The sequence below is a fragment of the Emydura macquarii genome, unplaced genomic scaffold, assembly GCF_026122565.2.
Source record: "Emydura macquarii macquarii isolate MOO-44397 ecotype Brisbane River unplaced genomic scaffold, CSIRO-AGI_Emac_v2 contig_1253, whole genome shotgun sequence".
In the NCBI taxonomy this organism is placed as follows: Eukaryota; Metazoa; Chordata; order Testudines; family Chelidae; genus Emydura; species Emydura macquarii.
This window is the reverse complement of record NW_027131390.1, coordinates 102,808,530-102,834,445: the sequence shown is the minus strand read 5'-3', so window position 1 is coordinate 102,834,445 and position 25,916 is coordinate 102,808,530. Positions and strand designations below refer to the sequence as shown.

The window sequence follows — 25,916 nt, the reverse complement described above, 5'->3', positions numbered from 1 at the left end:
ACAATTTAAGGCCCCAATCCTACACAAAGACTTATTCACATGCTTAACATTAAACATATGTGTTAGGTTTTTGCATGATTGAAACCTAAGATCAGCAAATTACAAATGGGCAGGGAGCAGAAAACAGCTGAATATATACATGTTAATTTACCTAGTTAGGTTTATGGGTTGGTTTGGGGTTTTTTTTGTTTTTAAAAACATAACTAGATAAAGCCAGAGCCAATAGGCCCCAGCTGCCAGTAACCCTAATCATCATTAACTGCAGGCATCACGAGGTGACAATGTATTGAGATTTAAAGGAAGAGATCGGAGTGGCCTTAAGGAAGAGTTCCAGGCATAAGGGAAGGCATGGAACATGCCCAGATGTTTGCAGAAGCCAACAAACAGACAGGTGATGCCGGTAGTGCTGGTTGAATGGAGGGACCAATGGGACACGGGTCAACTGAACATATTTCATATGGGAATTAATGAGACCGAAACCCCGATTAACATGAAAAACCCCACAACATCGTTTTTACAGTCACTTATTAGTGTGGAACACCTTAACTGGTCATTCATTCTGTGCGAGTGACAAAGCTATTAAACCTGCCATTGTGGCCAAATTCCAGCTCAGATAAGGACATTCTGCCTACCAACAGTCATGGTTTCAGCGGGATGAGATATTCTTTACTTCCTGCCCTGGTCTTGCTGTGCACCAAGAACCAACGAGAGATGAGGCACTCAAGCCAGTCAAGTGACTGGAAACTTCGGGGACTGCTGAGTTTTACTCCAGAGGTAGCTGCATTTCAGCGGTGAGTGAAGTGACGCCTATACCTAGCGTGTGTACCCATTTGTAAATCACTTTGAGATCCAAGGCATTATATACATTTAAAATAACGAATAACCTCAATAATCAATAGTGTCAGTGCAGTTGCCTTTAAGGTAGCTAACCTGTTCTGACAATCAACTCTACTGGCTGCCACTGAATTGTTTTAATTTGAGCATCAACACAGGAACATTTGAGGTGCCTTTTCCTGTCAATTCAATAACTTTTTCGGGGGGATATGGACAGAGAATCTAAGGGCCTGATCTGGAGAGAGTTTCAGCACACACAACTTACCATTAGAACAGGCCATCAGTTAGGGCAAGATTCTGTTCCTAGGAGCTCAACCCCACCCAAACAGGGAGGGCAGAATACCTATCATGCCTGTCTGGGAGTAGACTTGTATTCAGTTTCAAAACAGGGTCTCGCTCTCTCCCCATCCTCCCCCAGGATTCCATGGACTACTCCCACCTAAGGTTTGATTTCACAACACTTTGGCAAGCAGATGAAAAGCACCAAAAGATCTTGTCTGGTCTGCTCCGAATTGTAGCTTGTTTTTTCCGCCTTCTGCACCCAGCACATCCGTAATGTACACGAAAGCTATAGCACTTGAGTATCCCACCGTGACAATCTTCGCACCCCTCCCCACCACAAGCAGCCACTGAAAGAAAAATCTCCTTGCTGCAATGTGTATTTGTCATTAGTGGGGGAGTTAAGCAAAAATCCATATGAAAGGCCTGCTTCACGACTTGGTTTAATAAGCTACTCTATTTTTTGTCCTGAATATGAAGGGCTGAAGCCAATATTAAATCTGACCTGGCCCAGCTGCTAGAGCTGCAGTATACTGCATCACACCCTCCCGAACACTCCCCAACTGTTGATGCCAACAGATACTAACTGGATCAAATGACTGGGTAGAGGCATAGCACTGAAGAGACAGCCTAAACCACAACCCCACACAAACAGCGGTGGAAGGAGAACTGCCCAGACCAACTGGTACACAAAGCGGTTTTGGAATGAAGGATTTCAAATGCCCAAAGGAAAAATATGTGGAACCAAACACGTGCGTAATGTCCCCCACTTTGGGTACCTTTGCAAATGCAGGGAAGGACAGACCCATGCGCAACATGTCATCATGGTGGAGTCACTGCTGGAATGTAACACCAAAGAGCACACTTGCTCCAGAATGGCTTCTAAGTGCCATTCAAGGTGTTGACTGATCTGTAAAGCCCTCGGCCTCCATTGGGATGGATTCCCACCCCACATATGATAGTTGGAGTCAGATAAAGGCACCTTTGCTAGCTGCCTTGTTCAGATTTTAGTAAAAGGATTTAAAAAAAGCTCCATCTGAGCAAAAGCCTGGATTCTGTCACCGAAGGGCTCTGGAACACCCTCTGACAACATCCCGGGTCTCTGGATCTCCAGAGCACAGCAGAAGATCCACCTCAGGCTTCTGCTCTAGAGGCAATTATTGGGGATGAGGCTTTCAGGCTTGAACTCATTCAGTAAGTTATGGATGTTTTTAGTCTTTATATATTGTTCAACAGCCAAAGACTGAGGGGCTATTGAATGGGATTGTTCATAACTCCTCTGCAATCTGCTCTTTCAACAAATGATTAAATGGTCTCTTCTCTCCATGCGCACAAGATACACTGAGTAAAGTGCACCTACCAGATGATCACATAACCCATAGCCTCCACACGAATTATTTCCTTAAGTCAGAGCCCTGGTCTACACTTACCTGGAGATTTGGCGGCAGTCGACAAGAGTTACACAGAGTAGCTTGCGTAACTCCCGTTGACTGCTGAGCTTCCTTTCTGTGCGGCGTCTTCACTGCACTGCGCCACTTGAGGGGGTGGTTTACCAGTATCGACTTCCGGATCGATTGAGCGGGTCTACACGGACCACTCAATCGATCCAGAAAGATGGATCTGACAGCGGCGACCTTGCTGCCGTCAGTATAGACATACCCAAAAAGTTTCATCCACTGAATTTTAACAGAACAAAAAAAGGAATGCTGTAGAGAGTGAATACACACTTACAGTGAGCAATCATTCAAGCAATTTTAATGGACACTTTAAACTAAGCCTGCACCATCTGTTCTACCCCTCAATTACAAAGACAAACAGAACATTATTCACAAATACACAATTAAAAAAACAAACATCAAAGACATGTAATTTAGATGCCTGTTTATTTTTTTCTATTCAACTAAGCAAGATCTTGTAATGTTTCAGACATAAATCAAGGTGGAAGACTGCTCCCTCTAACACAGTGAATCCTTGCCACAACAAACAAAAGTTCACCACAACGTTTCACACTGTATGTTACTTTATTTCAAAAAGTCTGATGCCCTGCAACTAATGATATCAACTGGGAGTTAATCAATCAGGAACTCTGCACACAAACAAATCAATAGCAGGATCTTGGTATACAACTCAGTACAGCTCACATCTTCTGTTTAATACCATATATTCTGGGCTTTATTAAACAGGACAAAACTATTCAGTCATTTAAAACAATTAGTGTATTTCTCAGAAATAAGACTAAGAAGAAGGGAGAAATTAGAAATCAAAACACCACTGAAATAAATTGTCTAACTTAAGCTGATGAAAATAAGAAAATTCAAAGGGGAGGGTTGCACCTTTTTCAGAGACACTCTCATAGCACTTAGGAGGTCTGGGGCAAAACTTTTCAATTCTGTTCCCCTTGCTAGACACAACAGGCTCAGTTACAGATTCAGAGCAAAGGCTGCCACTGTATGTCTTTGCTACCTTGAAGTTGGATCCTTTGAAGACAGCTGACGCCTCATGGAAAAAAAGAAAAAAAGGGAGAAAAACATTCTATTTAGAAACCTATTTGATTTATGCTATATTGGACCCCAATCCTGTGGATAATTAAGTCAGTAGTAAAAACCCCCATTGGCATGAACGGGGCTGGGTCAGGGTCAGGTCCACTGTCTGCATTTTCTTTAGTGTTTTGTTTGTTTTTACCAAGAACATCTGATTTAAGTTTCTTTATTTCTGCAGGTTCCCTCTGCTCCTTCCCTTAAAGGTCCCTTGTCAATGTGTTTCAGTGATGACTTGGAGATACACACTCTAGTAAAGAAAGAGGATCAATCTCCATGATCATTCAGTCCTTGGCTTGCCTGATGATATGGCCATTAACACCATTAAACACCATTTGCAGTAATGGAAAATCAGAGAGTGAGGGCTGGCCTACACTGGGAACTTACATGGGCAAAGCTACATCTCACAGGGGTGTGCAGATATAGCTATGCCAACCTAATCCCCGGTGTAGACAGTGATAGGTCAAGAGAAGAATTCTTCTGTCAAGCTAACTACATGACTTCTCGGGGAGGTGGATTACCTACAGAAACAGAAGAACTCCTCCAGTCAGTGCAGGTAGTGTCTACATTGAAGGGCTGCAGCTGTAGCAGTTTAAGTGTAGACACACCCCAAGACTCCTAACTCATTTCACAAAAGCCAATGAACAACTGTCATGCAGCAACAACTTTTGGTTGATGGGGCTGGCTGAATGTTGAACTGGTATCCTAGGAATGATCCAGATAATGGAGTGGCTGATAGGGGACTCAATCAATGAAAAGAGGGTAAATGTAAATAACGCAAATCAACGTGGGTTTATGGAAAACAGAAGCAACAGAGGATGGATCACTTGATGATTACTTGTTCTGTTCATTTCCTCTGAAGCACCTGGCATTGGCCACTGTCAAAAGACAGGATACTGGGCTAGATGGACCACTGGTTTGACCCAGTATGGCCGTTCTTATGTTCTTAGAGCCTGCCAGACTAAGTTGATATCTTTTTCGGATGAAATTACAAGTTTGGTTGATAAAAGTAATAGTGTTGACATAACTGATTTCAGTAAGGCATTTGGATTGGTACCACATGATTTTTCAATCTGAAATCTAGAATGATATAAAATTAACATGACACAAATTAAATGGATTAAAACCTGGCTGACTATAGTTACATTCTGATACCTATCAAACAGTGTATCATATTTACGTATATCATATTTACGTTTCCAGTGGGGTCCCACAGGGACTGGTTCTTGGCCCTGCACTATTTAACATTTTAGAAATGACCTAGAATAAAATATAAAATCACTGATAAAGTTTGCAGATGACACAAAAATTGGAGGACTGGTAAATAACGAAGAGAACAGGTCACTGATACAGAGCAATGTGGATCACTTGGTAAACTGGGCACAAGCAAACAACATGTGTTTTAATACGGCTAAACGTAAACATATACATGTAGGAACAAAGATTGTAGGTCATCAAGACAGGATAAAGGACTCTATCCTGGGAAGCAGTGACTCTGAAAAAGATTTGAGGGTCGTGGTGGTCCCATGCAATGGTCCTTTATTCCAGCCTTCCTATGCTGTGTTTTAGACACCAGCTAGTTCACATGGGATTCTCTTTACATAGTAAGTTATTAAATACGCAGTGTCTCTGTCCCCAGGCATGCTCATAAGTGGCAGACTTAGGTCTCTGTAGTCACAGATTCCCACAACTGTTAGCTGCAGCAGCATTAATGGCAATGCAGGCTAGAGAGTGGAGAAGGGAAGGTGTTGGACGGGGTCTCCCAGTGACTTGCTTCCTGGGGACATCCTTCATATTTACGTGGATAAAAGATTTTCAGACATTGCTTTAGAGTGTCTTCTACACTTAAGAAAGCAACAGCTCACCGTGAACTGCTGGGACTGAGAGCCATCAGTAGCGACAATGGCATTCAGCGGTTATTAGCTCACTTCTAGAGCAATCCTGCCCGTTAAATGCTGTAAGGTCAGTTTGTAAGGTCAGCTGACCTTACAGCATTTTTTTTTAAAGTGTTTTACTTACATTAATTTATCCATAACACTTTTATAGCCTTTGACAGCCATGCACTTCTCTCCCCCAGCCACCACTCTTTTTTGCTAGAGCCTTCTGACAAGGCTGGTGCCACGGTGAAGTATTCCACAAAATATTATGTAGACAAGGCCACAGTTTAAAAAAAAATGCACAGCTATTAAACAGCTGAGGCCTGTGCACGCCAAGAGGGAACTTAAATCCCCTCTTTAAATAGATTTACTCGTTATGTCATTGGCAATTGGGACTCTTCGTTTTGAATTCTGAATTGAGTAGCCTGGTGAAAGTCACTTCACCTGCGTGTGCTGATGTTTCCCCAATTTTCAAATAGAAATAGTGGGCTGCTGTTGGGCTTAGTTAAAAGCAATACTGCACTCAGGCCACATCCATGAGTAAACCACACATACTTTCCCCTGCTATTGGATCAGTTACTCTAATCCCTCCTAAGATTAAGACCAGCCTTTTTATTAATGAAATGTTAAGGAACAGCAATTCTGAGCTTCTGTTTCCATATAGCTTCAGTCTTTGCTTTAAATCTGGATGGGGCAAAAAGGGAGAAAGAGACAAACACTGTAAATACTGGCTTCTTCAACTCTGGCCAAACACTTCCAATCTAGATCTCCAAATGGCTACTCTATGGCTGTGATAAGCCCCAGTCCCAATCAGATCAGATAAACGGGGTTCTGCTGTATATCAACAAAACATGGTGTTCAATTGATACCTATATCTATTGTGGCTAGGGAAACTAAAGTTCAGCATTTCATTTTAATTGCAGAAAAACACAAATTTTTATGGGGGTTTTATTCAGAGAATTTTGGGGTTTTTTTATCATGGAAAACTAGGATCCCTGGTGGTAAGTAACCTGTGGTTCTTATGGTATTTAGACAAGTCCCTGGATTTGATCTGATGTCAGGCACACCCCCTAACTTCCCTTACACATCTAGTAGCATGCAAGTAACACTGAGCAAAGGAACCTGAGCTTCTGTGATCCCTCCATGCAGCCAACAAGGAGGGAGACAGTAAGTCAGATGCAGGGACCTACAGCAAAATATGGAGACAGGTATACTATTGTGCAATATTTACATCTAGATAGTATGCTGCAATGGTGCAGTTTGGTGAAGCCAACATCCCACTGCACATACCACTGAGCTAAAGCTCTCCAGTCACCATCTCTATGTGAGGGGCCTTTGTTTAATTAGCAGATATTCTCTATTGACAATTCATGTATAAAATACTATGAATGCTAACCATTAGTTTCCATAACAATTAGTGACAAATGCTGAATGTAGCCACTGCCTCAATTTATAGAATGTAAAGAAATTACATATTTCAAATGTGAAGTCATACAAAAATGTGAGACTACCTGCAGGTGCAATTAACTTCATGCTGAACGTGGCACATCTTATGTATCTATGTAACCTGCATCAATTTTTAAAACCCCTGCAAATAGCAAAAAAGTTTGACAGCAAATTCAAGTTCACAGTATCTGTGGATTCCAACATCTTCAATAGTAAGATAGCATGATAGCGGAGGAACCATTTAGCAAGAAGGAAAAAGCATACTATACCCTCACATAACAGTACATGATCCCCCATCAGATAATGATAGCACACATATCAGGATGTCTTTGTGGTCTGAACCGGAACTGATCTTCCACTGAGTTTTTAGATAACTTCTGCATGCCAAGCGTGACAAGTAGTTCAGCTTCCACCACAATTGCTCAGTGCCAGACTAAACCTACCTCAAAATTCAGTTGCATAAATACATACCAAAAAACTCATAAGGCATAAAAATGCAGCATATTGGATAAGTGTGTAAAGTTTGGAGAAATGCTGCATTCTTGCATCCATTTCCAGACTAAAAATTCCATTAAAACAAACAGCTAAATGGATTTGGGGAAAACACTGAGGTCTGGAGCACCTGCAACAGGTATTCCCAGCTCTCCATAACACCATAGGATACAAATAATTCCAGAGTGAATCATGGTTAATTCACTTAAGGCTCCGAGTCTCCTGAAGAGTTTCAGTACCCATGAAAATTGAATGAAGTCCTCTAGTTATCCACAACAGAACCACTATATATGTCTTATCCAGCCTGGCCAATGTGTTTCAGCCATGATTTGGGAGAAACTTATCCTTGGGTTCTGAGACCCCCTTCCCTCACCCACAACAAGGAAGCTAACTAGTACAAATCACAATGTTAAAACTTGTTCACTAAGAATTAGACAACCAACTTGTTACACACAGGCCAGATAGGCTTTGGACAATGGTAACTGATTGCTATGAGAGTTCCATGCCCACCCATTCCTGTCCCCCCAATGACATCACTACAAATGGTAGCAAATTCCAACAAAGCTCATTCGCCCAGTGTATCCACTCTTCAGCTATTAAATATAATATTCAATGACATGTTGTATTATAAAAACAGTTAATGTAAAACTCACATTAGCTGTTGTTCAATGCAATTTTACAATAAAAGCAATTAGTATATTGCAAATATATATAGCACAAATTCATTAATTCCTGTTAACAATAGGAGAACTATAGGAGACCACATCCCACAAGTAAATGAACAAGCTACACAAAAAATCCAGGTTGCTGGTATTCCATTTGGAAAAAAGCTTAGCTGTGATTTAAAATACAGAAAGTTAGTACCATGGTTTCTTAAAGTAATGAAGTCTTAATACCATGGGTCCTCAACTACTGTCTCAGTTACAAAATCTTTATTGAGAAATGGGGTGAGAACAGTGGGTTTAGTATGACTAAGGTCTGCAGAACAAATGAGAATGAACAAGATTTTACTACGTAAGTTTCATTTAAAGGAAGTTCCTTACAAATCTTACCTTGTAATTGCTGGAATTTACCCAAGAGGTGGCAAGTCCATCAACCATTTTATCCAGCATAGTCTGATCATGTTCAAGATCAGCAGACTTCTGTTTATCTGAGAAATAATCTATCAATTCTTGGCCAACCTGAAGTCTCTTTCCAACGTCTTTCTGAAGCACCTGCGCTAAGCAGTACTCCATATTGGGCTCCATGGTGTGCTAGAAACGCAGCACCAGCGAGAATAAAGCTAGAGGGCAGTAGATCTGAAAAATCCCACTATAAATGTATCCTGTAGGTCGCCTCTTTGTTCGATGAAGGATACTGAGGGCCTGGTTTCAAAGATGCAATTCTGGGAATGGCAACAATGCACCATGTGTGTCTGAAGAGCAGCTGGCAGGATATTAAAAGTCCAATTTAAATAACCAGTGATAGATAAAGCAGTGAGTGGTGCAGCAATGCTGTATTATTAGGTCTGGAATATTTCCTAGTTCAGCAATCCATTCTGCAAGAAACGAAATAAGACAGCATTATAGGTTAAACAAATTAAACACAAAGAAAATCAAATGTCACAAAATAGGTTATTCATCTGAGGGACATGAATATGTAATAAACTGGATTCAAATGGTATAGCTAGGATTTAAAAAAAAAAAAAAACGGACAGCATTAGGTAGGCCAGGACAAGTCCTTAGGTTAAGTTTGAAAAAAGTTAGTTATCCATCAGTCCCTGGAGAAGCAGCTCTAGTGATAGATCCAGCAAATTTGGGTCTCAGGTAAGGACTGATGAGAATTTAGTGTATTGTCTCTCCCCAAAGGTAGAGCAATAATCCCGTTATGTGGGCCATCAGGCACTGTGAAAGTGTATCTGTTTTAAGAAATGAACCCAGAAAAAATGTTGGCTCTCATTTGACTGCTAACTTTCAGCAATCAATGCCATCAGCATCTGTGTCCTACTTCAGGCCCTATCTAAAATAAAGGTCAAACAGTAGGAGCCAGAACCACAGACAGCTAGCTTTTATTAGAGAGATTCTAATACAGTTACCAGAGATCAAACTACGATGAGCCACATTACAACATGGTTTTGTAAACTGGCTAACACCATGCAGCCCTCAATATGCTGGCCTGGGAAACAGCGTTAGCCACTTATTAGCATCATGTTTAAAATGTGGTTTAGCTAATACTACTTGAGATGTCCTGTAAGTAGGGCCATAAAGGAAACTCAGGTGTCAAACTCTGCTCTCACTGGGGATTTACAGCAGTGTAATCCATAGCATAACCCTAGATTCTCGCCTCTGTAACAGAGCAGAGCGTGCCCTTAAATGTTCCTTTCCAGCAGGGCTTTTCTGCATCCTAACACAAGCTGGGGATGTATGTCAAGGAACCGCCGGGCTAATGCTGCTAACTGGAAATCTCGCCTTACAAGCAGCTGCAGCGTCACTCCGCCACTCCCCCTCCATAACTAAATGAATCATCTCGACTAGCACAGGGAGCAAGACCCCCCACGCCTGCCATTTAGCTTTAGTCTTCCACATGCTACTGTTAATGGCGGGAGCCAGAGGCACTACCTACAACATTCCTTAGGTGCTCTCTTTACAGGTGCCACTTTTCTTTAAAAAGGGGAGGTGGGTAAGAATCCAGGATTTTTTATTTTTTTAAAGCTTTCTAATAATAACATCCAAAGCTAAAAGCCTGCCCTAGTTTCTGCACTAGCACAAGGAAAGCAGGTCAGGCTCAGTGTGAGGGAAGAGGGAACCGGAGAAGCTGCCAAGTAGATACCTTGTTAAGTACACAACTGGAGTGAACCTACAGGCACAAGATCACTCAAATCAAAAGCAATGGGGGAAGTAGTAAACCTAATTGCTATCGGTTTGAAAACAGGACCTTTCAAGTCAGTTTATTACCTTTGAATAGCTTGTTTAATAGGAGCACTGCAAGCTTGATGGCAGCTGACATACCAAAAAGCATAACTTGGAAAACAAGAACAGGCCTTACACAGCACAGGTTATTTTTCAGATCATTATTCCAGCTCCTCTGTCTCTGGCTAAATTACAAGCTGACAATAAAAGATATTACCTCACCCACCTTGTCTCTCTAATATCCTGGGACCAAAAAGGCTACAACCACCACATACGTCTTACCAGCAGACTTCAAACAGAACTGCAGGATGTAATCCAGTGCCTTATGTGCCATGGAGCCTTTCCATGTTTAAGGACCCCCAGCCCTATTTAACCACAGCCAGACAAGGGCCAGGTGTCCCCACCTCTTGCACTTGTCTGTGTTGCTCTTAGGTCATAGGAGAGCAGAGCCCTTCCCCATTCTAGATCACCAGTTCAAATCTAGCCCAGGATGGCAGCACACATCACTTTTTAACCACCTTATTGCGGTTTGGGGTCTCAACCCAGTTCCCACTGGACAAAAATCTACCAAAAACTACCCCTTGTGGGGAAAAACGTCCAAGACTAAGACGGCCACGGAGACTGAACTCCCCTCTCACCCCCTAAAGGTGGCCCCTTAGGATCAGTGCTGAAGTGAGACTGTTCACACAGTTGTGGTCCAAGCTATACTGTCAGTCTCTAAGGCCTTTTAATCCAGCACCATTCACAAGCAATAAGCATCCACCCCAACATCCCTAGGAGTGGCCCTAAACTTGCACTATTTCAAATGAAGAGTTGATAAACCATTGTGATTTTGCAAAGCTCTTATCTGCCCACTTGCTCAGCACAAGTTTTTTTAAACCGGGTGATTACTATGATGGGGATAGAAAATACTAATCTTTTAAAGGGCGGGAGAGTATATTTTGCACTAGTAAGCTTAACATCATGCTGCCTTGCAAAACTGTGTTCAAGTCTGAGCCAGCTGTGCAGTCACTGATTTCATACACCTCCAAATCATTGACCACGGAAACTTCCATTTAACAGCTTTAGGTTAAAAGGAGAGATCCTGAGGAGTAAAATGAAGACCAGAATACAACCAAAATGCAAAATCCTCATGTAGAAGTCTGAAACTAAGATTTCACCAGCCCACCATAAAGCTCTTTGGAAGTCTCCCCATATCTTTAGTAAGACTGTCAGAACAGGGAGGCTCTCTAGGGCTGTTAAGCAGAGTCCCTCTTTGTCTAGAAGGCTCTGGGTAAGTCCTTTCGATTTGGTTCACTGCATCTGTGACCTACCTCATTGGATTTTGTTTGTTTGTTTTGTTTTGCCTATTTAGCTTGTACAAAAACTAAATTTTTATCTGGGCGTTGGGCCCAGTTTTGATTTCAGCTTTCAAATCTTGAACAGTGCATCAGATACCGTAATGGGAAACTGAATAGAACTGTCTTATTTTCAAAGCACCAATCTCAAAACCCGGGTTTTTTTTGTTAAAGGAGGCACTAGTTCCAAACTAAAGGACAGCCAGACCTCCCTCATAACCTTAAGTTTCATCCTGTGCACACCCATGTTATGTTTACAACGAGGATATTTACCTACCATCTTCCCTGTCACCCTCCACAAGCGTGGGGGGATCTAGTTCACTGCATAAAAGCACTCTGAGCTCCTCTGATGGCAGACGCTAGAGTATCGAGCATTGAACCCTTTGGGCAAGTAACACAGGGAGGCTTTGCAATTTGCAAGCCAATACTTTAGCATCTTCTTCAGATGTCTGGTTCATAGTAGATGCTGGAGAAGAACTGGTGGCAAGGGGTCAAAGAGAAAGCTAATATCTATTTAATTGAGTATTTGCAGACTGATTTTTGTATTGAACTACTGCTACAATGTTCTCGTTTCCTGACTTCCAAACACATAAAATGGGTTTTTATAACCTTATCCAAGGCAAAAAGGTGTTTTTCAATTGTGGTAGCTCAGTACAGTATATAAATTGAAATGAAAAGCTCTCTTCCAGCTTGTCTACATGGGGAAATTGATCAGAATAGCTATTGCAGAATACAAGAAGATGCTTTAGCTCTTTCTGTGGACATAAACTATTCCAGAATAAGTAATTATATTCCAGAATAATTGCTGTGGTCTGGAAGTGTACTATTTATTTTGGAATCAAGAGGCCTAGTCTGGAATAGTGTCTATACTGGGGAATTGACTGGAAAAGTTTTGATCTGAATAGCTATTCCGGGCAACTTCCCCCGTACACAAGCCCTTAAAGCAGGGGTTCTCAAACTGGGGGTCGGGACCCCCTCAAGGGGTCGCAAGATTATTAGAGGGGGGGGTCGTGAGCTGTCAGCCCCCACACAGGCTGTGGCTGTCAGCCCTGTGTATGGCTGACAGCCAGAGCCCTTCAGATATGAATGGCTGGAGAGCAGTGGCTGCTGGATGGGTCCTTTGAAGGCAGTGCCGTCCCCAGCAGCAGTGCAGAAGTAAGGGTACTTGAAATATTTTCAAAGGGGGTCCCAGAAAAAAAAGTTTGAGAACCCCTGCCTCAAAGCTTGTTAAGATGCAAACTACCTATTTTAAAGGAGTATTAGCTGGCCATGTAGCCAACGGCTTCAAAATGTTAACATGCATCTTATGGAGTGTTGTTGTACCTATGTTGGTCCCAGGACATCAGAGAAACAAGGTGGGTCTCTCTCACCAACAGAAGCTGGTCCAGTCAAAGATATTCTCTCACCCACCTTTTCTCTCTAATAACCTGTGTCTTTGTAGTTGTTTAACTCAATTAAGCTAACAACTGAAAAACTACCAAGCTAAGACTCAGATGTTTTAAGCTAATTCATTTAAAACTAACAGTTTTTCTAGGAATTGCTTCTTTTTAAGTAAAGGTAAGAGTTTTCTAACACTTCACGTGTTTTAGAGAAGGAACTTGCGTACAAGCCCAGGGGATCACACACCCTCTAGCTTGTATAGCTGAGCTCACTACACACATCAAGGCCTCTTCATCCCTCCATTCCTCCCCCCCCCCCCCCATTCTCCCATCCCCCTCATTTCAGGGACTCCCTGCAACTCTCCCCAATGTCCAACTGGCAAGGATTCTGTATACCCACACCATATCTCCCCTCCTCCCATTCCCCCACACCAGCAGCTGCATGCACCCTCATCCCCACTTCCCCGATTCCTCCCTTTCCCCTGCCCCCAATGGCAGAGGCTCTGTGTGCCCCCATCCCCTCATGCTTGGGTCTTCCAATCTCCCCAACTCATGAAGATTCTGTGGCCACACTCCCCCCATACTAGGTGCCCCCAAACTCTCTCCCCACAAGAGTCTGTGTTCCCCCGCATGTCCCCACCATGCCAAGGGCTCTGCTCCCCATCGCCCCTCAGCCAATAAGGGTCCCCTGCTCTCCACACCATGCCAAGGGCTCTGTTCCTCATCCTTCTCTCAGTTCCTCCCTGCCCTGACACTTGTCCCCCCACTCCATTCTCCCCACCATGCCAGGAGCTCTGAATGTCTCCCCTACACCCCTCCAAAGTATCTTCCATCCCCCCAGATTGGAACAGAGGGACAGGCCTCTGGTGCCCTCTTTCCACCACTTGGAATGGACTTTGAGGAGGCAGGACTTTAGGAAGGAGAAAGGAATTAAGGCTGCTCTCTCCTTTCCCTCTGGTTGCCTTTTGCTGGCTGAGCATATTCCCCACAGAGAGAACAATTGTTCGTCTTCTGTCACGCAAGGTGTCAACATGTTTAATGCTATTGGGAACATGACCGGGGTTATGCTGCAAGATGTTAACGGTGCCATCAACGAATGACAGCAAGCTCCATGTATCCCCCACTTACTCTCTCTGATGTTCCGACTGTCCCCCAAATCAGTAAGGTTCTGGCCATCGAAGCCTAGTACATTCCTTGAAGTCTTGGAATTGATTGAATGCAGGGTTCAAACACATTACATAGACACACACAGAAATACCACTGAGTAATGCCTCAAGCTTAGCCAATAATACAACCCACTTGAGGATAAAAGTCGGTGACCCACAAGAAGAGAAGGCATGTGTTATACATGAGGAGAAGGTCTCTGTATATACCAGAGCAGAAAAAAGGTTTATAAATGCAAGTTTAAATCCCTAAAAAGCAGCAGCAAAGAAAAACAGCTAACAAATGTTAAACACTTGCTTTGTCTTCGCTAGACTTTTAACACTGTTAGTGAACGTATTTTTAAAAATACCCTTTCTTCCTAGTATAAACAGGCTAAGTAGAGAGCTGGGATGCTGGAGTAACAAATTCCCACCTGATAAAACCAAATCTCAGGTAAGCAAAGATTAACTTTGTAGACAAGGAAGCACATAACAGCACAGTCAGAAATTCCACTCCTGCAGAGCCTGGGAGTTCAGCTAGGGCTTGGTCTGCACTACCAGCTTACGTCGGTATAACTATGCCACTCGGGGGTGTGGAAAATCCACACCCTCAAGCGACGCAGTTATACCGACCTATCCATATAGACAGCGCTATGTCAATGGGAGGGCTTCTCCCCTCGACAGCGCTACCGCCTCTCAGGGAAGTGGAATACCCATGCTGACAAGAGAAGCTCTCCCGTCAACATAGGTAGCCTCTTCACTAAGGGCTAGGTCTAAGGCAGGTTAGGTGAAACTATTTATGTCAGTGTTAGACATCAGCCTTGCTTCTGCTGATGTAAGTGCCCACCACACTGACATAACTCCACCTCCATGGGAGGCATAAGGCTTATGTGGGTGTAGCTCAGGAGACACTCTGTCTGTGTAGACACTCCTCCCTTACATGGGCTGTTGGCGGTCTTGTCCATTTCGCAGCAGGAGCCATGAAACTGACAAGAAAGCTGGGCAACTACAGCCCAGCAGCCACCACACTCCCTTGGAGAGCTGGGTGGTCAGACCCACTGGGAGTGGGGCAGCCTGGTCAATTTCACGGCTCCCTTGACCCTGCTCCCCAGGGTGTAAAAAGCCCTGAGCAGCTTCCCCCTGCTCCCAGCAGGGAGCAACCCACTGGGAGCCTGTGGGGCAACTGGACTCCCGGCAGCAATTACTGCAGTCATTGTAACTGTAATTGACTGCAGTAAGTCAAACTACTATAGGTCGACTTATGTTTCTAATGTAGACATGCGGTAAGCACTACAGTGGTGCAGCTGCATTGGTACAGCTGTGCTGCTGCAGCTCTGCAAGTGTTGACAAGCCCTAAGTGGATGCTCTGACCGCAACCCGCCTTCTGCCAGCTGTAGAGTTTCAGCCCTGGGTCTGGTCTGGCAGAATTTAAACCCTACAGACTCCAAGTGGTCAATACCAGGAAGATTCACTGACTTGGGGAACCTATGGAGCTTAAGCTTTGAGAAATAAAACTCTTCCTCCCAGAGGCTCTCCGGTCATGTAAACTTTAAGTCCTGCAGTAATCCAAGCCAGGAACCTAGTGGTGCAGACTTATTATGTCTGGAGCCTCTCCTTGTTTTGAAAATAGCTGTGAACACAGGACCAGAAGCAATCCAAACATTGCAAACTTCTCAAAGGCAGCAGTACTCAGTTCAGGAAGACACTAGACTGTTTGCTTATCCAAAAGACCTAGGAAACTACTTTTTTTTACAAAAATGAAGCCCTCCCGCTTTGTTTATATAAATACCCAGTCACCGTGCTCGCTCCCCCACCCCCCTCTAAATTTTCCACCAAAGTCATCTAGCAAAGAACCACAAACTTCAGATTGATTATGAAGGTTTTGGTCCAAAACTGGATTTACAAAACGAGAAGGTAGAAACAACCAACTATGGAAAGCACAGTCTAACTCAAACCCAGCTATCAACAACTAATCACTCCACCTCAGCCCATCTACCACACTGAAAAGAAGTCTGTACAGTCCATAGCAAAACAATCTGCAGTTTAGATTGAATTGGCCCAAACAGTTAAGTAAATATTTAGAATGGTTTTGTGAAAGCATCAGAAATTGATAAAAATGCTGAACTGGAAATGTTAGAGGATTTTAACTTTTTGCTGTCCTAAAAGAAAAAATCCCCTCTCACCTGTGGCAAGTACATAGTTTATCTTGGAAAGTGAAATTTTGCAGAAGTTTATACCTCTTAAGATTTCACTTTAAAATTACATTTCTAGCCCTTGTGATTAGGAAGGAAATGCTCTGAATGTGACAGATGCAGTGCTGTCTTCCTTTTAATACAGTAGAACCACAAAGATAGGAACACCTCGGGAATGGAGGTTGTTCGTAACTCTGAAATGTTCGTAACTCTGAACAAAGCGTTATGGTCCAGTCTCCTGCAGTCAGAGTCTTCCCGCTGAGGCTGGGAGAGATCTCTGCAAAGGTGGCACCTGGCAGCACTGGCCTGGTTGGCAAGCAGCTCCCTGCCCTATTCCTGTTGCTAGCCTTTGAGCTGAACTGGGGGGGGGGGGGGGGGGCCTGCCCTGCACCCTTGGCACTACAAACCCCAGCCCTCAGCCGCCTCTCCCCAGGGATTGCCCTGCTCAGTGCACTGCTTGCCACGCTCCACAGGCAGCACACTGCAGGGGGTTGGCGTCAGCCCGCTACCTGCGCCCCTCCCTTCCCTGCTCCTTGCACTCCCAGAGGTGCTGGCAGGATCCAGGAGTGCAGCCACGGGCAAAGCTTGGGCCAATCGGTGCACAGGCTGTGGCCCTTTAAAATTCCTCCAAAGCACAGCTGACTCCCACTCCAGTTCTAGGCCAGGCTTTGGCTGCAACCTTCAGTTCCTTGCAGCATTAACTGCTTTCTTCCCTGGGCTCAGAGGGGGGGGTTGGGGTGTGTGTGAAAACAGCTTCTCCCTCCAACTGGGGTGGGCGTGAAACAGCACCCTTGGCTTGCAGGAACAACGCAGACCCCGAACTGTTTCTGCTCTGCACTACACTGCACTGCATTTGCTTTCTTTCTTTTTTTTCCCCCCTCCCCTCCGCTGATGCCTGATTGCTTACAGTACTTCAAATTTCACAGTGTTCAGCTGACTGGCCAGTTCATAATTCTGATGTTCGTATCTTTGAGGTTCTACTGTACATGACAAATTAATCTTGAATAAGGCAGGGTGTGACTTTAAAGCAAATTAACTAGTCCTGATTAACTCCACAGGTGGAATAAGAGTGCCTTATTCCAAATTAATTTAATCCATTTTGGAAGTGGATTAAACTAATTTGGAATACGGCACTCTTATTCCAAAATAAGAGCATCCACACATGGAGTTAGTCTGGAATAGCTTGTCTTGTTTAACTCCCTGCATAGACAAGTCCTTATAGTCTGCACACAAACTGTTGCTGCTGCTCACAGCTTCCCAGATCAAGTTCCACCACTGCTACTCAGAACCCTGTGGGCTATAGCCAGACTGACAAAGTCAGTCAGTTTCACACTGCTGTCACTCATGCTCATTATGAGTGACAGCACATGCACTGGAGCTGTTGCTGCTAGGCCTCACTGGTGACCTGCCTGAATGCATCTTTGGATCAGCCTCTGGCTGGTAAGTTTAGGTTTATGGTCAGCTTTCAAGCCCTGATACAACTTATTCAGTGCAATATTAATTTCTTGGGAGCTGTTGGCAGATAGACTATCCCACCAAAACAGAGAGAAGAGCAGTCATATTAAGCAATGTAGTGGCATAGTTATACAATCAGGGCTCCTTCTCTACAATTCTCATAATGTAATTGCATGCATATTTCAAATGAAAAATTAGCTCAAGGCGCATCGAACAAGCATGCCTTTGAACCTTGACTTTCCACAAGAATGAAGAGCTCCTCTTAAAGAAGTTTCCACTTCCAAACAGGCAGTGATTTTTGTTTCCAAGTATAAAAGCCTACAAAAACATTACTCTTTCTGTAGTACATCTCTAACACCTCTTGCCAAAGGGAATGAATAGTTTTGAAGTCTAAACATTGGGTTTAATAACTAGGCTCTCTAGAACCACAGGTTCAGGTCCCAGCAGGGACAACACATCCTTCAGAAATAAACTGAGTACTATGCAGATGACATGTCCTTTCTGAGAATGCAGAAAGGATCTCACGGCTCTTTTGAAAGACGAAGGGGCTTGCCCCCATGTCTTTGGCCAAAATTCCCTTTTCTCCCTCAACTGTTGTGCTGAGTCCCCAGGGCACTTGGCAACCCTTTATTCCAAAGACAGTTGCTTATCAGAGCTGTACAGAGTTTGTAAAGCATTTTGGGATGCAAGGAACTCAATAAGATGTAAACCTTCTCAGTTAGTCAAAACACTTACTTTATCTAACTGTAAAGCTTTCTCAGGGACTTGTGCAAACACTAAGAGATAACCACATGGCAACGTAAACATCAAATGCCTTATCTGAAGGAGAAAGTACATCTTACTGGAGATATAAAGGTGGCAGAGAGTTACACAAATGCAACTATGCAAATATCTTGTTACGGAATCTTGCTCTCTCACCCCTTGTTGATCTAGCTTCTATACCTAGGCAATAAGGTTCCTTGAACTGTCCAGGTACACTTTTGACAATTACAATCAAATAGCGTATGCTTCTGATTTAAGTGTCACCTGTTTGTTTTCCAATGTTTTCTAAGCCTCGAAATCTCATTCTAAAAGGGACATCAACTTAAAAAACATTTTACCTACAGGTGTTACAAGTAACACAAAACTACTACAACTGCAGGATTACTCTTTTTCCAATGTACTTTGTCTCTTTGACAGCGCTTTGTGTATAGCTGGTTTCCATTTCCCCTATATAGTCATTTCTACAGCAACAGGGCAGCAACCAGTCTTTTAATAAGGAATTGCGCATGTAAAACTGTAAAGACAGACAGCAAAACTCAGGAGCCAGAATGATACCTGAAACTACTTCGCTTGTCTGAAGTTTACAGTGCCCCTTTAAGTTTCTCTCTTTAGCATCGGGGAAATTTCATACAAGTTTCCTACCATTAACAACACTAGTTCATCCCCACCAGTGGTAGCACGTTGAGATCCCCAGCACGGACAGGCCACCAGCTTTTTAAGCACAGTGTGTATTACACCTGCTCCAAGCAGTGCTCAGAGACATTTAAAATACAAAGCGCAGTCAGTGGCCTTCTACATAGTGGACTAACATTAGGGGAGCTGAGCTGGATTTAACCATGGGAAATTGCAACATTTCCCTTGCTTTAAGCCCCCAGTTCAGACTGCATTACACTCCCAGATTGGAGTTTTATTAAAGTGATAGCTTGCATAAGCCCCATTGCTACCGAATTCTTTCAGAGCGCATCAAACTCTGCTGCTGCAGCCAGAGCTGTTCCCTTTGATCCCATCAGCAGACCTTCAATACTTAAGGGACAGGACACAGGTAAATATAACCCTGATGTTCCCTTATGAGTGCTATGTCTGCCCCAGTGCAAAACCTATAGTGTAGAGGCTACTAATATCAGTGTAGCACAATTTGTACTGGCACAACTTACGCTGGTTTGAAACAGGGTAAGCTTTAACTAATATGAATTGTTGCTCAAGGTTTAAATCATGTCTGAACTAGGGATTTGCATTGGTGCAGCTACACCTGTTGCTAAACACCCATCACAGAAAAGGCCATAGGTTTTTATAGGGCATAAATCACAAAATCACCTTATGAAACAAGGAATGACAGCAAATTTTAAGACTTAATTTTGAATTAAAGAGTAAAGACTCAACGTTGCCCTGCAGCATCACGCTAACTGGCATGGTGATCGTGATTGAAAACTGGAGTGAAAGTAACACTGCAAACATTAAGATGGACACCAGGCAGGATGGATAAAAATCAAATCGGTTAAAAAACAAAAATAAGTGGATTTTTCTTTTAAATTGGATTTTATTTAAAGGAAATAGAGGAATTTTTTTTAAATAAACCTACTTAAAAATTAAATTTGAAACTGACTAACCTACGTCAAGGCCTAACTTTATAATCTATTAGTCACAGAATCACAGAAATGTAGGGCTGGAAGAGACCTCGACAAGTCATCTAGTCCAGTCCCCTATACTGAGGCGAGACTAAGTATTATCTAGACCACTGGTTCTCAAATTAGGGGTCGCAATGCGATTACATGGAGGTCGTGAGCTGTTAGCCTCAGGCAGATATGGGGCTGTGAGCTCGGAGCGTCACCAACCGCTGAGCTGTGAGCCTGACCCTGGCCAGATGGGGGCTGTGAGCCTCCCTGCTTCCTGCAGGTGGAGGAACATGGGGAGAGGGGAGGAAGAGTAGTGACACACAGCTACTGCTCACCCACCCACCCCAATGTTCCTCCACGACCCCCTAGGGGACTGGGGGTGGGGGGAGTGAGGAGCTATGCCAGGGCTCCCTGCATCCAGGTCACTTTCCCCACCTGGGCTGGGCTGCGAGGTGAGCATCAGGAGCTGCCAGCCCCCGAGGGATGTACGGAGGAGCAGCGTTCAAGGGGGGAGCGAGCAGCAATACCAGCCACTCTGTGCATGCAAGTCAGTTTCCCCAGGTAGGCGCAGGAGGGGGGAAGCATGGGTTAGGGTCGAAGGGGGCACAGTGCAGGAGTAAAGGGGGAGTGAAGAGCCCACAAAGGCCAGGCATGAAGGGGGGGGGAGAGTGAAAGGGAGGGGAGAGACTTCTGAAAGCCAGAGGGTCGCACTCAGAGACTTGCTGTGTGAAAGGGATCACCAATACAAAAAGTTTGAGAACCATTAATCTAGACCAGCGGTTCTCAACCTTTTTTTCCCCCCGAGTACCACTCGGGCCAGGTACAGTCAGGTCAAGTACCATTTGACCCGACTGTACCCGACCCGAGTATCACTCAGGAAAAAAAAGGGAGGGGACTTGCGGCGGGGTTTCGCGGCCGCGGGGAGAGACGGGCGGCGGGGTTTCGCGGTGGAAACAATACCCGCCGCCAAAACCCTTCCACCGTTTCCCCATTTTCGGCAGCAGAGTTTCACGTGGGTGGGTGGGAGGGCCTTTCCGCCGGCGGCGGCGGCGATTCAGCGGCGCGCGTACCACCCAGCCTTCCGGTAAGTACCACTGGTGGTACCACCGGTTGAGAACCGCTGATCTAGACCATCCCTGACAGGTGTTTGTCTAACCTGCTCTTAAAAACCTCCAATGACGGAGATTCACAATCTCCCTAGGCAGTTTGTTCCAGTGCTTAACTACCCTAATAGTTAGGAAATTTTTCCTAATGTCTAAGCCAGTGTTTCTCAATTATATTTCCCCGCGGAACCCTTGCGCAGCCATGCCATACCCTCCGCTGAAAAGTCCAGGAAATCTTCCCCTTTTCAGCGGCGCGCTGCCAGCTGTTCAATGGCACGGGATTTCTTTTAATTTCGGCAGCACGGTTCCGCTTTTTCACAGAACCCTTCAACTCAGCCCGCAGAACCCGAACACTATTTGAGAAACACTGGTCTAACCTAAATCTCACTTGCTGAAATTTAAGCCTATTGCCTCTTGTCTGATTTATCACCTTCTCTTTACAACAATCTTTTGTGACTTGAAGACTGGTAGTTTGTCCCTCAGTCTTCTCTTCACCATCATAACCCCAATCTTTCCTTCTAGGTCACGTTTTCTAAATCTTTAATCATTTTTGCTGCTCTCCTCTGGGACTTCCTCCAATTTGTCCCCATCTTTTCTGAAATGTGATGCCCAGAAGTGGTTACAGAACTCCAGCTGAGGCTTAATAGTGCTGAGCAGAGTGAAAGAACTACTTCTCGTGTCTTGTTTACAACCTTCCTGCTACTACAAAAATCTGAACACCATGCTGGGAAGTAACAGTATTACAGTGTTGACTCATATTTAGTTTTTGATCCACTATAACCCCCAGATCCTTTTCTGCAGAACTCCTTCCTAGGTAACCATTTCCCATGTTGTATCTGTGCAACTGATTATTCTTTCCCAAGTGTAGTATTTTACATTTGTCTTTACTGAATTTCATCCTATTTATTTCAGATCATTTCTTCAGTTTGCCACCATCATTGGATCCTCCTTGGTGTCATCTGCAAGCTTTCTAAGTGTACTCTCTATGCCATCATCCAAGTCGCTGATGAAGATATTGAACAGAACCAGACCCAGGGCAGATCCCTGGAGGCCCTCACTCGATATGCCCATTTAAATAAAATACAAAAAATAATATTGAGCAAACACATGGCTGCTGAAGTTTTAAAGAAAGTCAAAAAACAGACCTGGTGGAAGTCACTGGCTAAGCACCTGCGACCAGAGTTTGCGGACGTGATAAATCAGCTTTTGGCAGCACTAATTTCTTCTCCACATACAAAGAAAATATTTTCTTCATTCCACTTTATTCAACTATATCAGTTCAACAATTAATTCATTCAAAGTAATGAAACACAGAGTCAAGAATGGAAGGGACCTAGAGAGGTCATCTAGTCCTGTCCCCTGCACTTATGGCAGGACTAAGTATTATCTAGAAACTGACTGGGAGTACAAAAAGCAGGAAAGCATGTTATCCTCTTCCAATTTATGAATAAAAGTCAGATGAAAGAAGATGAGATCCATTATTTCTAAAAACTTGAAGGACATGGTGACTAGATGCAACCGGTTGAATTAACAAGCTACAGATAATACTTCTTTTGTTTAACAGATTAGTTAGTTTTAAATGCAAAATATGTTTTGATAAACTAGGGTAACTTTCTTATGTACCCAGAATATTTAAGTTAGTTTTAATAAAAATGCTGTTTTGTGTATTTTAATTAAATTTGAATTTCCATTCAAAGGGAACTTTGCACAAATAAAATAGTCATTTAGTAAAATAAGAAATGCATCATTCACCATTTTTTATCATCATAAAAAGGTAAAAAACAAGATTCTGAATAAATTTAAGTTACATATTTATATAAGCAATTATATAGTTTATCTTCCTCATTAGCAAGAAGCACCAAATTTAGTGAAAAAGCTCTATTTGGCTGCAAATCAACATGTTTTAATGGTTACCAACCAATGAGAATCAACCTTTCTTTAGGAAGATAATTGAAGTATAAATACAAAACAATTAAAATCGATTATTTAAAATCAAGATTTTCTGCTTGCTGATTTAAATCAAGATTAAAAACAGTGATTTAAATTGCTTTGATTTAAATATCAATCCACCCTGAAACCAGGTTTTAAATATACCTAAATATTTTGCTAATATAACACCTTTAGATTATTAAAACTGAAATTATCTTGAAAGCCTATTCTGGACTGAATTAATAACTACTTATCTTGAATTCTTTAGAGCACTGGTACCCAAGCTGCAGTGCATAGACCACCAGTGCTTTGAGGAGACTTGTTGTTGGCTCATACATCAGTGGCTCTCCACTTCTCCTGATCACATTAAAATAAGATGATACATTAAATATTTTCCCCTGTAAGCAAATTGCCCAGGGGATGTCAGTAGATTGCCAGTGGGAGGGGAGGTAGCCCACACCACAAAAGTTTTAGACCTTCATCCTTATTATCTCTCTGGATTACAGTAGCAGATAGAGTCCCTGAACCAAGATTATGACCTTAAGTAAGATGGACCTGGAAAGGAGAATGTCTCTAAGTATTTAACCTAAAAAGGTAAGATAAAAGGTGGGAGAAAAGTAGTATCAACAGTTACAGATGGGGAGCTAAGGTGCAGAGGTTCAGCGACTCGCCCAAAGTTAAATATGAGGTCTTTGGCAGCACTGGGAACTGAAGCCTGTCCTGCCGAGACTCTGTCTAGTACCTGAAGCACAAAACCATCCTTCCCCTCTGAGATATCTATCACGGACAAACCCAAGATTAGCAATTTTCTTGCCTTTTGGGGGGGATGGAGGCAGGGGGGCACAACAGATGGCAAGAACTTTCTGAGAAGATATGCCCAGAACGTGGTTGTGTGAGAGCAGGATAATCCGGTTTTAAGCAGATCTCAATAATGAGTTGGGATGGAACTACTGTACTTACTACTTTCACAAATCCTGCAGGCACTCCCTACTAATACATAACCGGCTAGTAAAGCAAAGGCAACAGACAAGAAGCAGGCTGTTTGTGTGAGTACAAGAAGCAAAACTCCCTGAGGTAAAATGGATTTATTGCATGAGGTTTCTGAAGCATGAAGCTTCTCATTAGTTTAACTAGGAAAACAGAGGCAAGCTATGTTATTGTCCCCTATCAGATGTACAAAGGGAGCTGGTGGGGACACCCAGTCACAAGAAGTCTGTCAGGTGCCAGTACATGAAGGCAATGGGAAATCAGTAAAGTTCTCTTCTAGGCAAGATAAAGGTCTGATCCTTTATAGAAGTAAAGCAGGCACTGTTTTAAGTTTCAGAACTTGTCTTAGCCAACCATTAGGACTCATTCCTCAATTTCCATGTTAAACAACAGGTCATGACTGAAAATGGGATTTATTCAAGGTAAAAAAAAATCTGGAAGAAAATATTTCCTGGCAATCAGAGTTTTAAGTTTCCAAGTACTTTACAAACCTTAACTAACCCTCCACCCCCACGTGCTAGATAGGATCCCGCATGGAAAATGGGGAGCCGAAGAAGAAAATAAGTGACTTGCCAAGGCCACAGGAGTTTGTGAGGGGGGAATTACAAGTCAGAAATCCCTGTGTTTGGATCACATCTCCATGTGAGAGCAGTGTGAGTTTACTGTGAGATCTTTTGGAGGACTCTCACTAGGATCAGAAGAGGACACAGCATAAGCTCCTAGAAATACTGGTTCCTGACTCCATACCATACTTGGGAGGAGACTGTGGCCCAGTCTAAAGCTGTACTAAGCAAACAGAACTGCTTGGAAGCTTTCAACCACCACCTAGATCAGTAGACAACAAAGTCAACTGCCACTATCCAAGTACTGTAGCTAGATCTGGCCATGTCTAACCAACCATTAAGAACTCCAGAATTCCCAGAACAGATAATTGGGGGAGTGAAGGGGGCAAAAGGAATGTCAGTAAACTGCATGTCCAGCTAGGGATCTTAAGCTATGACTATTTTAAATGATCTCCTACCTCCATCTGCCTTTGAATCATGTACTGGGGGCAGAGGGGGCTAACGAGGAAAGATCAACATTTCAAATGAGCCCTGTGTTACTTACGTACAGAAGAGACTTGTGCACCCACTCAAGCGTTTAAATTAATAGGTTTTATAGCTGCATTTTACTACATAAGTACTTCTTTTCCTAAGCAGTTGACTTAAATATGTAATGTTTACCAGAAGACAGAAGTTCCATCTTAGTTACAACAGGTTGTTTCTGTTGTTAAGACCAATAAGAAACATAAAACTGAACGAGGGAAAAAAAACAAACTCAGGTGGAACCAGAGTCTCATTAATAGCTTTACTGCATATTTTATATCCCAGTGTTTATAAGTCAGCAGTTTTAGAAAAGACTTACTCCACAGCCCTCACTTTCCAGAAGGAAGTCTTGCCAAGACTGAATTGTGGCTTTCCAGTTATGGTGTTTGGATGACAATGCAAAGAAGTGGCCTTCTTTATACAAAGACAGAGGAGTCCTAACGCACCACCAGAGCAGCTCCAGGCCTGCCAGCAATGGTGGAAACTGTAGGTCAACATTGGGAGCATTCATGAGAATGGGGCAGGCAATGGCCCCGTCTACACTAGAGTGTCTAAAAACTGTCTATTGTTGCTAATGCC

The 25,916-nt window shown here is 43.3% G+C and overlaps 1 protein-coding gene across 7 annotated transcripts in view; it reads right to left on the bottom strand.

Annotated features, from left to right (window-relative positions):
* The window catches only part of CLASP1 (cytoplasmic linker associated protein 1), a 246,209-nt gene that overhangs the window by 213,461 nt on the left and 6,832 nt on the right, over positions 1-25,916 (bottom strand). For all 7 annotated transcript variants that reach the window (XM_067549649.1, XM_067549648.1, XM_067549650.1 and 4 more), the window contains exon 2: positions 8,518-9,002. In XM_067549649.1, the coding sequence (XP_067405750.1) occupies positions 8,518-8,712 (195 nt within the window). In that variant the 5' untranslated portion in view covers positions 8,713-9,002. The remainder of the gene's footprint in view (positions 1-8,517; positions 9,003-25,916) is intronic.